Raw genomic sequence first — 17,916 nt, 5'->3', positions numbered from 1 at the left:
GCTTAAGAAATGATGTTTTGTAAATTTACACTCAGTTTTAAAATAAGTCGAAACAAAATCCAAAGACAATAGAGCATAGCTTTCCGTTATGCTGCTTTACCCAAATTTTACTAAAAGTTGTCGTAAGATGGCGTTATATGTGCTTTCAAAATCCAAATCGGCCACCATTGTTGGAAGTGATCCTTGTGCATAGATTCATTCAATTTGCATTTTTCCCAATAGTTTCTAGCAAGATCTTAGATATTTATCGGTAAGATATAGTGATAAACATCTTACGAATGTTAATCCAGTTGTAATTTAAGTGTAGAGTGCTTATTTTCAAATCTTAAAAGCGTTTGAAATGTCACGCGAAGTGAGCATCAGAACTGTGGACACCATACCATACATGAAATAAATGTGGTTTTCTTTGAAATAAGTGCTACAAGAACATTTGAAAAGTGTTAGTGCCCTTCTAGGGCATGTGATAGACATCATGGATAGTTATAATAATAACGTGAGCTCATGAAAATATTTGAGAAGTTACTGTACACGTCGTAGGACAGCACAGTTACGCGTGTTAGAGCCTTAAACTTGCCGGTATCATTATGGTGGACTGAAACAGTGGTTGTTATACAATTAGAACTTTGAACGTATTGTAAACAGTGCCGCGAGGACAGCGCACACAATGTCAGGCGGCTCGCAACACAACCCGAATGGTCGGCAATCTCAATTGGGCCCCGCTTGGAGCCCTTTACAGGTGGTGCTTATTTTTCTGATTTTAGTATCGTGCGCGCTTTTTTTCCCTTTTTAAACCACCTTTTTTACCCACTCATAAAAAGATATAAGGTTATTTGAATAATTTAGTAGCACTAGTTTCGCGCATGATTATAAACTAAAAAAAAAATATATGAAAACAAGATTTCCCTGCTTATATTTCGCTGTTGAAAATATCAATATTACGTACAAGCATGTGTGCTGATTACATTTCAAGTAGATCAGCTGTTTTAGTATTACCTGTTTGAAGCAAGTATTCCTTGTGCTTTCTAATACTGTAATTAAGTGTTACCATAACTTATTTATTTAATTAATTTGTTATTATCTGACTTAGTTTTTATGTTGAATGCATACTATCAAAATGTGTAAAATTAAACAATCAAGGATTCTTTGTTTTCATTCATGTACTATTTTTTTTTTTACTATTTACAAACAAAGCTGTGCTTATTTTGAATAAGTTTGTGTTTTGTGGATATTTTTATCTTTTTGATGCTTCTGTTTTTTTAACCTATAAGTTTGTAATTAATGTCAGTTAATTCTTGATCAAAATATCAAACACAAAAGATTTACGTCCTGGTTACAAGATTTTTAAAGAAAAACACTTCTTACAGCCTACCATGGACAATTTGTAGAACTAATCTTTTCCATAGACATCATAATTTTGTTATGAAATGTTATTAATTTATATTATAAAAAATATATATATATATAGAAATTAATGAAAAAAATCATATTTGATTGATCGCCAAACATATTTTGTTCTATACATCAGACTACATGTGCGTTTTAGCATGATTTTTAATAGTGTTTATTTTTTTTTTCATTGCATTCATTTTAAAATAATGTTACACAATCCTGGAAGTTTTTTTATACTTCATCTGTACACATTTAAAAAAATTATTGACCCACAAAATTTTACAATTTCTTAGAACCTCTGCCTCCTGTGGTAGGTGGGGACCTGTGTTACTGGAGGTAGTGCCTCCTCTTAATCTAAGTCTTAAATAGGTACTTATTATTTGGATTTTTCAATATACAGTCATGTTCATTGAGAGATGTAGACTTAAGGAAATATATCAAGTACATACTTAGATTACATCATATCATTATATTTATATTATCTACTAGCTGTGCCCGCGACTCTGTCCGCGTGAAATTCTGTCTTCGGAAAGAATTTTTTTTTTACGCTTATTATTTTACTTAACCAACGTGCTATGATTTGATGTATGGATGGAGAAGAACATAGAGAGAGGTGTGCCAGGACCGCGCCAGATGTCTGTTCCTGGATCTCTGCCTACCCTTCTGGGTTACTGGCATGAATTTTGTTGTTGTTGTGGTATTTTACTTAAATTTATAAAAAATTACAACAAAACATATTATCAAACTTACAAAATATTCACATAAAATCGTATGTTCCCATAAAAACTTTCATCCCCTATTCCCTTTTGTAATATTGCAGCCTTGAGGGTAAAACTTTTAGAAACTTCAAATTATAATTAATTTATATCAAATCAGCAGCCTAAAAAATAAGTTTCAAACTTCTAACTGTAAAAATGACGACACTTATATTAAATTTTCCACCCCCACTTTCAACCCCTTACAAAGCTTTTCCTGAGTTAAAAAGTAGCCTTTGTCCTTTCTCAGGCTCTAGACTAAATATTGGTAAGGGTAACAGCAAAACATATTAAATGTGTTTTGACACTCACCAAAACCTCACATATTGCTAAACAAAATTTCATCCCCTATTGTTATTGAGCACCCTTGGGGGTAAAATTTTTACAAAAATTAATTTAATATTTTATATCAAATTAGCAGCCTTAAACTAAGTTTCAACCTTCTACCAGTAAAAATGACGATAATTCCATACAAACTTTCACCCCCACTTTCAACCCCTTACAACCCCTTCTTCGCGTTAAATTGTAGCCTATGTCCTTTCTCAGGCTCTAGACTATCTGTGTACAAAATTTCATTTAAATCGGTTCAGTAGTTTTTGCGTGAAAGCAAGACAGACAGACAGAGTTACTTTCGCATTTATAATATTAGTAAGGATTATCCACAGAAAGAACAAATGTGCATGTGCAATAATTTCAAATTGGAACTATTGGAACTAAACTACAAATATATTTTGGTAATACTTTAATATTAAAATCTATTATTTAATTTCCAATTAGGGTTGGTGAGAGGCAGGTGGCCGGCTGTAATAAATGAAGTCAAATCTTTAAGGTTTATATAAAACCTTGTGCGGCGTCCCCATGTGAGTGGGATAGGTCAGGAAAATAATTACTTAAATATAAAAACTCAACCTTAAATTAAATTACATTAAAAAATTTTAAGAAGGTTATTTGACACTGGAAATTATTACAGGCATTTACAACATTTTTTTTTTCAATTATTACTGATAGTGAAATCTTTTAGTGTACTTATCTGATATTTACAAAATGGAATATAACAATGAAAAGTTTATAAAAAATAATACATCATCAACAATGCTGATGAATGATTGCTACTACGAACCTAACATATAAACTCTAACTGTTGCTCTCAACTCCATCCGAGCAATATAAAAAAAAATTGTATATAGTAGCCTATGTGTTCTTCCAGACTATGCTTTACATCTTTGCCTAATTTCATCGAGATCTAACAGACATCCATCCATCTAAATTAGGGATTCCCAAAGGGGTAGATATAGATAGTCGAAAATTGAACTTAAACCATTGCTAATTCTCACTCTGTCTTCTTCTATTAACCTAAGTCAGAACGAAAAATAATAATAATATCAATAATGAATCTTAAAAGTAGATAATTTGGCCATAGGAGGTCTGTAGAAATGGTTCACTTTAGAAAAGGGGGTCACTTGTCTAAAATAGTTTGGGGATCCCTAATCTAAACATTCCTAATTATAATATTAGTAAGATTGCATTTAATATTCTGTAAAGTATATAAACTTTATTCAAGACATTGGTAAGCACTGAAGTTAGATGAATAAAACCATAAGTTGAACATGAATAAAAAAAAATGAATGACACTCAAGCGAGAAAACTAATTAATTTCCAAGGCAAACTCATGTTTATGAATGCAACAAAGACAATAATTTATGGATTCTTTTGAATAAAGTAATGGATCCATTGGGGGAAAAAATTAAAGCAAAAACATGTTAATACTGTAAAATTTTGTTTACCGGAGAACCTGCTTTGATCAGTGATTATAAATACTGAAATGGTAGTGGCAGACTTCTCATAAATATCTATCGCTGGTTAGATTAGGTTATAGGCATAGATGTAGAACTTACTCTGGATGAACAAATAGGCATTAAGTTTTTTTTATATCCCGCGAAATCCCGGAATCGCGGGTCATAACTTGTAAGTTATAATAACTAGATGTTAAATGTGCGATAAAAAATCAAACACGTTGCGTTTATTCTCGAATCCCAATATGTTAAAAGTTCGCCAATAATTTATTTAACGATTAACCTTTAAACTTCCGTTGCATCGGACATTGCGGTTGTTTGTGGTCCAACATCTGTGACATTTATGGTGTAATTAACTTCGTAAGTTGGTTAAATACCCTTGATAAATACTTTAATTATAGTACAATGGTTTCGAACAGTGATGACAGACAGTAGCGATGATTTTTGCCAGACTAACAGCACGATTATGTAGTTGGGATTATACCTTACGTTGCGGTTCACGTTTCGGAATTCAGGGGACCTAACACGAATATCCGTGTGAATGTGTAATCGACATAATTTGTACAAATTTTGACATATTTTGTCGATGATGTTACGAAAGCGCATGTCGCAAATATTCGTGGTAGGTTTGTAGTGTATCGCCTATACGCCTGTACTTATTGCGTAGTGAATGAGGAGGTGCATATTTTTTTCCCGTATTGCAATAGCTTAGTTAGATTTACTATTTGATTTTTATTGTGTTCATTAATATTGTAAACTAAATTCGATCGAGCTTGATTGTCGGACGCCTAGATTAATCTAATATATAAAATTCTCGTGTCACAGTTTTCGTCACCGTACTCCTCCGAAACGGCTTGACCGATTCTCATGAAATTTTGTGAGCATATTCAGTAGATCTGAGAATCGGCCAACATCATTTTTTTTTTACTGCGCGCGGACGGAGTGGCGGGCGACAGCTAGTAATTTATATAAAAGTAAATGTGAAATAAATGCTTTATTGTTAACAATTTAACTATATCTCTGGACATATCGGCCGCTCTAGACTACAGACCTCTGGAAGTATATTCGCTCCGAAGCGTTTCCATAACGAATAAAAAAAATGTATAGAACTGGCACGTGATATTCACATGACTTATCCAAAATTATTATCAGTTTTATACATTTTGGAATTTCGTTATGAAATCGCTTCGAAGCGAATGCACGTTGTTTAGGTGGTCAGGGTCGAGTTCCGAAGAGCTCGTGTACTATTGTTTCGTATAACGTTACACGTTACGTATTATCACATATTACCTAAAACGTAAACCTTCCTATTAGCAGTAGTCAGAACCTCTCGGAGTTTATGGTTCGAACAAATCTACGGATGAATCGCTGGGCACGCTTACGACTACGCGGCGGGTCATGGCCGGTTGAAATAAAACCAACCAGTTTGAGGGAAAAATCTATATTTCACTGTCAAATACTAGGTTATTTTAGCAAACAGAAATATTTTTTTTTTTATCAGTAAATACTATATTTATATTATGGACTACACAGCCACAAAACCACAAAGCTTTTGTAGTAATTATCGCTTTGTGTTTCGAAATTTTCGCGTCCCGCCTAATGTGGAATATGTGCACAGAAATAGTTTGCAAAATTTGTTTTTTTTTTACACTATATACAGACAAAAATAACTCGGCTGTAAAATTGACTAGTCAGAGGTAAATGTTTATATGAATAAACATGAATGACAAAAATATAATCTTTGTTCATACGTATCTGACCACGTCCAAAAAATTTAAAAACATAGTTACGCCCTTTCGCCTTACAACCGCGGGCCCCTATGCAACTCGACACCACACACGGTTGCAGCACTCGTAAAACACTCGTGTTTTCATCTCAATCGATATACTCAGTCGTAATTAATTTTTTTTTGGCATGGATAACATAAGGGCATCGTCCTTTAAGTCATATATATATACAGCATTATTATATCTTAATAATATTATAAACTAGCTTTTACCCGCGACTCCGTCCGCGCGGAATAAAAAAAATGCACACAAGATAAAAAAAGGTCTTATGTCCGTCTCCTAGTTCTAAGCTACCTCCCCATCAATTTTCAGCTAAATCAGTTCGACCGATCTTGAGTTATAATTAGTGTAACTAACACGACTTTCTTTTATATATATAAGATGAATTTTTGGATGTTTCTTTGAAGTTATCTCCAGAACGGCTCAACGGATCTCGATGAAATTTGGCGTAGATCATAGCCAGGAAGAACACATAGACTACTTATTATTTTTATTTATTGCGCGCGAACGGTGTCGCGGGCGACAGCTAGTATAAATATAAGTGTAGTTGTATTTCCACTTCCGAAGTAATCCGTATCATATATGTTTTGATTTGTCATCACTTTCATTTTCTTTGGAAAAACAGAGAGGACAATATTTTTGTATACGTGTTTCGAAGTACGCATACGGTAAAGAAGCATGATCAATAGAAAGGAGGAAAATGTCTCACCATAATTAGCGGAAATAATAGCAACGGAGAAATTAAACGTTGAAAAAATCCGAAAATTGTGTAAAAGCAAGTCTAATATGTAAAAATACCAACATTTAGTTCATGTGAGTACATAAAAAACATCAATTCTAGGCTGTACTTTTAGCAAAAGTGATAATTTTTTGGGTTGCCCTATTTTATCACTCAAGGTTGTCAATGAATCAAAATAACAATAAACTTTTAATGATTAGATTAGATTTTTTAATCAACTATATAAATGTACAAATTATGTAAATCTCAATAATAAGTATGTCGAACATCGAACAGGTTGCGAATTTAGTATTCATTCACAAATCGTTGTTGTTTTTAACATCAACTATTTTTTTTTTTACTTATTATCCTCAAATGTGCTCGTGTAAAAAGTTTGACTTTCAAATTTAACTATTTCATGTAACTAGATACATATATAAAAAAAAAAAAATTCAGTCGAATTGATAACCTCCTTCTTTTTGAAGTCGGCTAAAAAAAATAGTTTTCCTTGTTGTTTAAGGTATTTATTCATTTTCTTACATACTTCCCCTTGACATAACCTTACTAATTTAACTATTTTTAAATAATGATCGTCAAATTATAATAAAGCAAAGGAAAATTACAAAGATCGACGCAAGCAAATGAAAAAATAAAAGTAGCTATAGAACCGGTCTCTGTCTACTTGTGTAAAAAGAAAAATTTGAACAATTTCTAAAATTGTCACCTTAGAGAACGTCTTAAATATTTTATTCTGTGTATGCTTTGCTTACAAGGACTTAAGTTCTCGCCTTGAACTTAAGGCTTTTTAACTTATTCAGCAATAAAGTTTCGGGTTCAAATTATCTTTGCGAGCTTTCTAATTGTCTAAAGGTTATTGATCAATCTTTTACTTGGTTAGTACTGTAGTTTAAACCAATGGTGGTCCAAAAATTGATATTTTAGTTACAGGTGGCGAATTTCCTGTCGAGGGCCCCGCAGGCCCACATGGCATCGGAACGCGGCGTCACGTGGCACACGCCCACGCCGCCGCCACATCTCTACCACGTGCCGGCGCCGTCTCCCCCCGACCCCTTACAGGTAACACCCCCAATCAAGTACGACCCCCAAGTCAGTTAAACGTAACATCTTTGTTGCACATTATGTTTGGTTAACGTCTTTCTTCTATGTTTTCTGCTTTAAAATGCAGGTGAGTTGAGTTTACTTCAACTTTAAGACATTTCTCTAATATTAATATTTTTTACCCTACACATTTAGGGAATGGTTGTTTATACTTTGCATATTGTCTAATGTTCCTTGTCTTATTTTGGTAACATCCTTTCCAGTCGATCTGGCAAAGTAATTTAAAATATGTGTATGTAATAACATCACGCAATATTCACGTATATACTAACAAAATTATTTATCTGTCTGCATTCGTTTCCTCGATTCGCGACGGGATTTCAATCGCCGGCCGACTTCCGTTTGATTTTATCATACGTAAATACATTGTTAGATCTTGTAGTGCAATTTCTATTTGTTTTAAATTTTGATGTAACACTATTTTTACATCTTTTGGTGTATTTCTTTCATAAAAGCGGAATATTTTGTGTGGTAATAAGCTACCACAAATTAGATTTGTCTTTAAAAACCTCTATTCCCTTGTATGATTTTTTTTACTTTCCAGGGTATGAAGGGCGCGGGCGGCAACTCCGTGTTCCGGCACACGGCGACGCCGCCCGAGCTCTACAGACACACGCCCACGCCGCCGGACAAACACCTGTTGAGGTACCTTCACCACGCTTCGTCACGCTAAGGACCACCTCCTTTATATTGACCAATGACACTCAAATGTTTGCGTTCGTTTAGCAGGCACACGCCCTCGCCTGGCGACATCAAGGCGAACGCTACAATTCCTCCTGCAGAACTGTACCCACATTTAGGCCCTGGCAGAGGTGAGATATTTTTTATTCAAAACGAACCTTCGGCATGATGTTTGATGATGTTAAATATTGTAATAGCAAACTGTAACATAACTTTGCTTAGGTTTGACGATTCCAGAGAAAATGGTGCGTGCGGAGGAGTTGTTGGCGTACGCGCGGGGCGGCGTCGACCTGACGGTGGGCGGGCCGCGCGGCGCCAACGGCTCGCCCGCGCCCCCCGCCGCGCCCACCGCACCCACCGCACCCACCGCGCCCGCGCTCTCCGTGCGCGACGCACCCACCATCAACAGCCTGATCGCCCGCGCCGCACCGCACGCCCGCGGACCTCTGGCGCGCGTCGACGCCCTGCTGGAGCGCCTCGCCCCCGCCCCTGCCCCCGCCCCCGCCTCACCGCACTCCGTCATAGTGCACCCGCGCGCCGCGCACACCCCCTCGCCGCCCTCCTCCAATGAGGTAATCTATTATACATACTACATTATCTGTTTTGTTTTCATTTCCACCAATTCAATGTTTTCAATGTTAAAATCATACTGTTTCAGGACTCGGCAGATTCGTGCGGCGCACCGCCCGGCTCGAAGCGAAAAAGGAAACCGGAGCGCACCATCCGCGTGCCGGCCGTGATGCCGCCGCCCGTCGAGCCGCAGCGAGCGCCAACGCCCACGCCCACGCCGGAGCCCGTCGCCACACCCGTGCCGGTGGCGCGAGCCTCCCCGCAAACTACAAGGGTCTCCCCCCAAATGGCACGAGTCTCCCCACAGACTGCGCGAGTCTCGCCGCAGACTGCGCAAATATCCCCGCAGACTGCGCAAGTATCCCCGCAGTCTGCGGAAGTCTCCCCGCAAACTGCCCGAGTCTCCCCACAGGCGGCTCGTGTCTCCCCGCAGGAGGCGCGCGACTCCCCGGTAGCACCGCGAGCCTCCCCGCGCACCACCCGCGTCTCGCCGCAAACACAAACGCAGACTCCGCTCGAGAACGGCGACGTCCACTTACTCAACGGCCCGGCTGAGAAGCCCCCGACACCCCCACAGACGCAGCCGGACCAGCCGCACACCAGGAGAAAAACGCGGTCCGGCTCCGCGGAGACCATTGACGACATCGCAGCCATGATAGCGAGCACAGAGAGCCGCGCACCGCCGCCCGCCGCCGCCCCGGACGTGCCGGACGCGGCCGACGTGCCCGGTACTCCCGACATGCCCGACCCGACCGGCGCCGTCGACAAGCTGAAGAGCGTGCTGGCCAGCCCCGAGCCCGAGATCAAGTCGGAGCCGGACAAGGAGCCCGACACGCCGCCCGTGGAGGCGCCCGCCGCACCGCGCAGGCGCAGCGCACGAACTTCCAACTCTGAATCTACTAATGTACCTGTTGAATCACCATCTGAGGTATTTAATGTTGTTATATAATCTTTAGTAATAAACAAACACCTAGTTAAAAAAATACGTTTTCAAATTTCAACATTAAATAAATGGTTGATAAGAGTCTTTACTTATTTGTTATTGAAAAAAAATGATTGAATCTTCCAGGCAAAACCGGCTGAACCCGAGGCGGAGGCGGGCAGCGCGGAGCCGACCGCAGCCAGCTTCGTGGAGGTCGAGAACCAGCTGGAGAAGATGTTCGCCGGCCTCGAGGAGGAGCCGCACGCCGCCGCGCCGCAAGCCAACAACAAACCTCAGACTGCTAAAGCGAAGAAGCGGCGAAAATCCGCACCCACCAAAGGCATGAAGGTTGCGAAACGGGTCAGCCGCGCCTCCGTAGATGACAGGAGGAAGGTGCCGCGGAGGAAGACCGACACCAAGAAGTCCAAGGAAGTGTCCGTCAAGGATGCGTACGACTCCTGCAGCAACGCTAGCTCGAGTCGCTCGCGGGGTCCATACATACAAGTGAGTGCACAATTCATGTATGTTCTATTTAAAGAAGCAAATAGAGTTTGAATATAGTTTGTTGTAAGTAAAATAAAATAAAAATTTAATTCCTTCTTTTCATATTAGACTTTTTTTACAAAATATGTATTATGTTTTTCAGATCGTGGGTCCGTGCGCGTCTCCGGTGTCGGTGGCGGTAGTGAACGCGTCGTCATCAGAGGAGGCGGGCGAGTGGCGCAACGGGCTGCGCGCGCGAGGTCTGCACGCCAGCACACTCGGTCTGCGCTACGACGCCACCACGCCCGACGCCAGTTGGCTGTGCGCCTTCTGCGAGCGCGGACCTCACGCGCGCGCACTAGGCGATCTCTTCGGCCCCTACACCGTCACCACAGACTGCGACGAGTATAGGTATATTGACATTGATATAATTTAGATTTTTAAAAAATACTAATTACTAGTTGTTATGTATGCGCATGCACATTGCATATATTGGAACGGTCGGCTGCGCCCGACCGCTATGTCGAAGTGACGTCAATAAATCAGTCTGCACTAAGCAAGCGTTATTTGAGTTACTCCTACACATACTTATCATTGGCGACGAGAAACCAAAGTACCCGCGTAGTGAATATTTTTTTTTTCAAAATGTCTGTTGGACAGTTTGGTGTTTTGTCTTGTTTCGATCACTGTGAACAGACGTGGAAAACGTACAAGAGTCGCATAACGCAATGGTTTATTGCTAATGACATAAACCATTTAACCGATGCGACGGGAGTAAAGCGACGCGCGATATTGCTAAGTGCATTCTCAGAGGGTACCTATAAATTAGCATCGGACTTAGCGTTGCCGAAAGAGCTGCAGCAGGTTCCCTACCCGGACATCCTCGAACTATTGGACGCCCACTTCACTCCGAAGCGCGTCGACTTCGGGGAAAGGCACAACTTCTACGCGGCACTACAGCAGCCCACCGAAACGTTTACTCAATGGGCGGCTCGGTTGCGGGGGCTCTCCGCACACTGCGGGTTCAGCAACCTCGAGGAAGCTCTTCGCGACCGCTTCATTATGGGCATGCAGCACGGAATCGAGAAGGAGAAGATCTACGCCAAGGATCTGAGCGGCCTGACTCTGGCAAAGGCCGTTGAGTTGGCGGAGAATATTCGATGCGCGCGGGCGGGCGCCGCCAGCGCAGCCGCCGCGTCATGCAGCAGCGCCGACGTCGCCGCGCTTTCGGATGCGCTGTATAAAATCGGACATTCCAGTGCTAGTGTACAAAGTGCTACTGAAAGTCGGTCGAAAAAGGTGAAGTGTTCCGTGTGCGGTTATAACCACAGGTCGGTAGACTGTCGTTTCTCCAACTACACCTGCAAAAAATGCAATCGGAAGGGTCATCTCCAGCGAATGTGCAAAAGAGTGAACCAGGTGACATCAGCGGTGACGAATGAGTCAGACGAGAACGACGACGACGGTGAGTGTTTTCATATCCGATCTTTTAAAGGGGAGCCTATGGTGGAGAGTATCGAGTTGAATGGGGTTAAATTAAAATTTGAAATAGATAGCGGGTCCGCAGTAACCGTTATTTCAGTAAACACCTATAGACGGCATTACAGTAAAACACAATTGTTGCCAACTAGGAAAAGGTTACTTGGTTACTCGGGGGAAACAATTCATTGCCTTGGTGTTATGACCCGATCGCATATTTCGTATGGAGGGCAAACCCGTAGTTTAGACGTATACGTGGTACGTGGCGGGGGCCCGGCGCTCCTCGGTAGGGACTTTATTTCGAAATTTAATTTACAGTTGGCTCCTGTTAACTATTGCGACTCATCTCTGTCATTAGAAAAGCTCCAAGCTCGGTTTTCAAAAACGTTTTCGGATACGTTAGGTAAATTTAATAAATATAAAATCAGGTTACTTTTAAAAGAACAGTCGAGACCACTATTTTTCAAAGCCCGTCCGATAGCGTTCGCTTTGAAAGACAAGGTTACTAAAGAAATCGACAGATTGGTCGATCTAGGGGTATTAAAGCCAGTAGATCATTCGGAGTATGCGTCGCCTATAGTGCCCGTGCTAAAGAGAAATGGCTCCGTGAGGATATGTGCCGACTACGCTGTGAGTATAAATAAACAGTTAGTAGTTGACCAGTATCCTTTGCCTACGGTGAACGAACTGTTTTCCAAATTACATAGTGGCGAACAGTTCACAAAATTAGATTTATCGAGTGCGTATAATCAGCTTTGCCTCGACGAAGAGTCGCAAAAGTTAACGTGTATCAATACACACCGGGGACTGTATCAATATACGCGGCTCGTGTTCGGTCTGTCCTCCGCCCCGGCTATCTTTCAGCGCGCCATGGAGACCGTACTGTCGGGGCTAGAAGGCGTGTTGTGTTTACTCGACGATATATTGGTTACGGGCAGAAATAGGGAAGAACACTTGGCGCGATTAGATTCGGTGTTGCAGAGACTCGAGGAGGCTGGATTGACGTTGCAGAAGGATAAATGCGAATTTTTCAGAGACGAGATTAGTTACTTGGGCTACGTGATAAATAAAAATGGGTTGAAAAAATCGCCCGAAAAGGTGAAAGCGATTGTGGAGGCACCTGTGCCGACTAACGTCAGCCAGTTGCAATCATTTTTAGGGCTGGCCAACTACTACAGGAATTTTGTGCCCGGCGCATCATCTATACTTAAGCCCTTATATGATTTATTAAAAAAAAATAATAAATGGGAATGGTCTCAGGAGCACGCGAAAGCGTTTGTTTTAATAAAAAACAAACTGGCGTCGGATTTAGTGTTAGCGCATTTTAATCAAAACGCTAAACTTATCTTAACGGTGGACGCTTCTCCCACTGGTCTCGGGGCGATATTGTCGCAGGTGGGGGACGACGGCGCTGAGCGGCCGGTCTCGTTTGCGTCGCGCACGCTCACGCCCGCCGAGAAACGGTATTCGCAGATACAAAAAGAAGCGACAGCGATAATATTCGGCGTCCGTAGGTTTCATCAATATTTATACGGCCGTACGGAACCCTTCGTTTTACGAACCGACCATAAGCCATTATTATCTATATTCGGTCCGCATAAAGGAATACCGGAAGTATCTGCGAATAGGTTACAAAGATACGCAATGTTTTTAGGCGCGTACAATTACAACATAGAATATGTTCGTAGCGCTGATAACAGCGCAGATTATCTGTCGCGCGCGAGCTTGGCGGGTGTGAGCGAGAACGGCGCGGGGTCCGCGGAAGTGGGGCGCGCGTCTTGCGCAGACGCCGCCGCGGCGCTGTGTGATAGGGCCGCTTACGTTTGTTTTGTCGTCGACGGCTCGTTACCGATTACGATTGGCGAATTAAAAAATGCAACATCGCGCGATGTAATTTTTCGGCGTGTTATAAATTATATTCTTAACGGCTGGCCTAGTAAAGAATCTGATTCCAATATTAAGCCATATTTTTTGTGTAGGAACCAGCTGTCATTAGAAAATGGATGCTTGATGAGAGGTCATAAGGTCGTAATTCCGGAATCTTTACGTCCAAAAATTTTGAACGAGTTGCATTCGTCACACTTAGGCATCGTTAAAACCAAAGCTGAGGCTAGATCCAGGTTTTGGTTCCCGGGCGTTGATGACGCAATCGAACGGCTGATAGGGTCGTGTGAGATATGCAACCGGTTAAGACCTTCGCCACCGCGGACTAAGTTGGCACCGTGGAAGTTCCCACCGCAACCATTTCACCGTTTGCATATTGACTTCCTAGGTCCGCTGAATGGGCACACCTATCTGGTTGTCGTCGACGCGTATACTAAATGGGTCGAAGTGTACGACATGAACGCTAATTCAAATTCGAATGCAGTAATAGAACGTTTACACGATTTCATGGCACGTTTCGGTCTTCCGAAAACTATCGTTAGTGACAACGGTACATCATTTTGTTCCCAACAATTTTTAAATTTTTGCGCGGGAAATGGTATCACTCACCTAACGACGCCGGCTTATCATCCTGCTAGTAACGGTCAAGCGGAAAGTTCAGTAAAAGTTATTAAAAAGGGCATAAAGAGCAGCCTTTTACCTAGCCGATCGGCGAAAGAATGCAAATTACGACTCTTAAAATTTTTACTTGATTATAGAAACTCTGTTCACTCCACCACAGGCCTATCTCCCGCCGAGTTAGTTTACGGGCGAAAACTGAGGACCCGATTAGATTTGATTAACCCTAGTTCACCGTCGTCTTCGTGCGTTCCCCTTGCTGAATTTGTAAACAAAAAGCAGTGTTCGCAAATTGAAGCGCACCGAGGCTGTAATAAACAATTTTTTAAACCGGGTGACCAGGTGTTATATAAAAAGTTTGCAGGAAATAACAAATTCACCTGGCATCAAGCAACTGTGTTAAAGAGACTCGGAAAAGTTTTATACGTGGTGCAAGACAACACTTCGTCTATTAAAATAAAAAAGCATAAAAATCAATTATGGCTATACAAAGGAGACGTCAAGATAGACTCGTGGGACTATGACGATATAGGCTCAGAGAGTCCCACATCGTCGGTGTCGTCTGAACAACCAGGGTTGGCAGACGCGGTTCAGGACTCCGCGGTCGTTGGCTCATCGCGGGTGGAGGATGAGGAGGCAAGATTGCCTCCGGCCACGCCACCGTTCAACCATCCCAACGTGACGATTACTAGAGGGGTTAGACGCCCCATGCTCTCAGACGAAGAAGTATAGGGTTATCTTAACTATGTGTTGTGTCCTATTACTGTATCTATCTTTATGTGTCTTTGTATTGGGGTTACATTCATTGTCTAAAAGGGGAGGGGTGTTATGTATGCGCATGCACATTGCATATATTGGAACGGTCGGCTGCGCCCGACCGCTATGTCGAAGTGACGTCAATAAATCAGTCTGCACTAAGCAAGCGTTATTTGAGTTACTCCTACACATACTTATCACTAGTTAAAATGAGACCATTAGTCTACCTAATCATCGAATCGTCGAGTTTTGTGTGTTTGTTTTATATGATGTATATATTTGTAATATTTTCAATTACAGAGCATTAGACGAGGCGTCACGCCGACGTTTCCCCATCGTATCGGGCGGCGTGGAGGTGTGGCTGCACGAGGCGTGCGGCATCTGGGCCAACGGCGTGATAGCTGCGGGCTCGCGCGTGTGGGGCCTGGCGCCGGCGGTGTGGGGCGCGAGGGCGGCTCGCTGCGGCGCGTGCTCGCGTGCCGGCGCCGCCGTCGTGTGCGCGACGCGTGCGTGTCGCGCGCGCGTGCACGTGCCCTGCGCGCCCGCCGCCGGCTGGCACCTGTTAGACGACGACTTCCGCGCGCTGTGTCCGCGGCACGCCCCCGTCGCTGCCGCGCCCACGCCGCCGCCTGCGCCTGCGCCCAATCGGTAATCGCAGTACACGCACACACGCGCCCCGGCAGCGGTGTTGGACAGTGACCCGGTGACGTCACTCGGGGACGGTGTCACGTTGTAGTGAAGCAGTGTGGCTCAGTGAAGGAAGCCGAGCGCCGGCAGGAGACGGGACTGCAGAACGTTGCCGACGCTCGTTGAATACGCTTACTCGTAATATATAGACGATGGCTGTAACATGCTTCCCTTGCATGTATATTTTATATGTCATGTATAAAGTTGTGTCAAACGCATAGATAAATGAATAGACGCGTGAAATTGTGCAGGAAAATATCATTTATGGACTGTCTTGTTTTTACATACTTTTATTTTATACATTTGTCATCCATTTTTTTTACTTAAATCGTATGTAGCGCTACTGCATATGCATGTTCTATTTCTTTGCTTTTAAATCACAAAGAGGTGATGTGTTTATCATGGAATATTTATTTAGTCGTGATATTAACATAGAATCAGATGTATGTGTACATTTTTTTGTAAACAATATGTTTTTCGCTGTGAAATGTGTTTCTGTATGTCCGGTTATATGTAACAAAAGATACTCTATTAAAACTATTCTCAAACTGATATCACTTTACTTTTGACTTTGGACTGATATATCAAAAGTTACTATCAATATATATTTTTTTTTAAGTGAGAATAAACAAAACATTGCTATCTCTGTCTGTCCTGTATCATTTGTTATGACTATATAAAAATCAGTGTTAACAGTAAGGATGTCTCTTTTTGAGATCCAATGAATTTTTTGTAACCAAATTTTATTTAAATAAATTTATTGTAGTGCAATCCAATACAGAAATAATTAAAATAATCTTGGTTATATTTTTTTTTTTGTACAAATGTTTTAACAATGAAAACCCACGGGAACGGTTACAAAAATAACGTAATTTTGTTTATATTTGAATTACATTTGATCGAAATTTCGACCCAATTTTTTTTTTATATTTTCCGACCTGGATACTAGTCCTTTTGGCCTTCCGACCTATACTGGACTTAATGTTGCCAGTTAATAAAACAATCTTTACTTACCCGCAATATGGCGAACATATTTATTTGAATTTCCAGTTCTTTGTATTGAGGGCTGATTTTTTTTTAAGTACATTCACGCATTGTAAAGTTTATACGAAACAATGTAATAGATGTATGTGTTGAAAACAAGAAAACTATTGGAAATTTATTATTTTGTTTTTTTTTATCACCAAATAAATGGTAATTGGCATATAAAAAAAAAAATTATAATCTATACATTTTTATTAATATATTTGTCCTTGAAAAATTCAAAGCTATGAAAATATTAACATTATTCAAAATATGCCTGATGTAACAAGAAGTCTTACACCCCTCTAAGAACTTTGACATAAATACTTTTTAGCCGACTTCAAAAAGAAGGAGGTTATCAATTCGACTGAATTTTTTTTTGCTAATTTAAAAAAAAACAATATTCTGCATAGACAACCGCCATAGTGTGATTGAAGTTCTGAAATACATACTCGGATTGATCTTAAAGTTGAAAATTCTAATAAATATGCATCTGAAAAAATATATGTTTAATTATTTTATATATTTTTTTTATTCGATATTAAATAGAATACAGTAAAAAAAATCATTTCAATCGATAAAAAATAATGCTTTAAAAAAATTTTATAATGCAGAAAATATAATTTTTTAAAAATAACATCCTTTATGTTATTCTTATTGACGTATTTGTCATTTAACTTAACAACAACAAATATTTTGAGCCTAGAAATACCCACATTTCATTTATAATTAAAAATTAATTTGCACTGTTCCAATAAATTTCTATTATAAATTATTTAGCAATCATTTGTGTTGTGAAGTCCGAATACAACATTCGGATATGTCTTAGATAATTAAGTAATAAATGTAACATAAAATGAGATAGAATATAAACTAACCAAGAATCGCATCACTTTCTAGAAGCAAAAATAATTAGTTCCATATTTGTCCGCAATATGGCGAGGGTTCGTATATTAGTTGAGATATAAAATACTTGTTAACATTTTGAATCTAATTTATTCAGCTGCCGATAATACTTATATGTACAGAATATATATTACGTTATCTAAATGTATACAATTTGTATACAAACGTTGTAAATATACAAGTATTGTAAATAATTTGGAAAGGAACTCCTTTGTTGGAAAGATAATTGTAATCAAGGTACATGCAGTATTCCATAATATATTTGTAAATGTTTAAAATAATAATGAAATATTTGAAAGTTTACAATAAATTTGTAAAATTGCAGACTAGTGCCTGCTATAAATTG

General features: G+C 40.5%; 1 protein-coding gene across 3 annotated transcripts; it reads left to right on the top strand.

Moving 5' to 3' along the window:
- Nucleotides 1-153: 153 nt before the first annotated feature.
- Nucleotides 154-16,004, top strand: LOC106718041 (nascent polypeptide-associated complex subunit alpha, muscle-specific form). 3 transcript variants are annotated; one of them, XM_045679738.1, is made up of 9 exons: nt 154-736; nt 7,391-7,519; nt 8,106-8,206; nt 8,288-8,373; nt 8,465-8,814; nt 8,901-9,740; nt 9,882-10,238; nt 10,381-10,628; nt 15,255-16,004. In XM_045679738.1, exons 1-9 carry the CDS (start codon nt 665-667, stop codon nt 15,604-15,606), a joined length of 2,535 nt encoding a protein of 844 aa, XP_045535694.1. In that variant the 5' UTR covers nt 154-664; the 3' UTR covers nt 15,607-16,004. The 3 variants fall into 3 exon arrangements, with proteins under 3 accessions (XP_045535694.1, XP_045535693.1, XP_045535692.1); XM_045679737.1 differs by having other exon boundaries at nt 7,385-7,519; XM_045679736.1 differs by having other exon boundaries at nt 154-739; nt 7,385-7,519.
- Nucleotides 16,005-17,916: the final 1,912 nt, after the last annotated feature.

This window comes from Papilio machaon, chromosome 10, assembly GCF_912999745.1.
Source record: "Papilio machaon chromosome 10, ilPapMach1.1, whole genome shotgun sequence".
Classification (NCBI taxonomy): domain Eukaryota; kingdom Metazoa; phylum Arthropoda; class Insecta; order Lepidoptera; family Papilionidae; genus Papilio; species Papilio machaon.
Note: the sequence above shows the minus strand (reverse complement) of the source record. Positions and strands in the feature narration are given on the sequence as shown.

Excerpts from the sequence above, each read along its gene's own strand:
- LOC106718041 (XM_045679736.1), top strand. The coding sequence starts at position 665 with ATGTCAGGCGGCTCGCAACACAACCCGAATGGTCGGCAATCTCAATTG. Across the intron at positions 8,374-8,464 it reads ACATTTAGGCCCTGGCAGAG|GTTTGACGATTCCAGAGAAA; the intron begins GTGAGATATTTT and ends AACTTTGCTTAG. Across the intron at positions 10,239-10,380 it reads CGCGGGGTCCATACATACAA|ATCGTGGGTCCGTGCGCGTC; the intron begins GTGAGTGCACAA and ends TATGTTTTTCAG.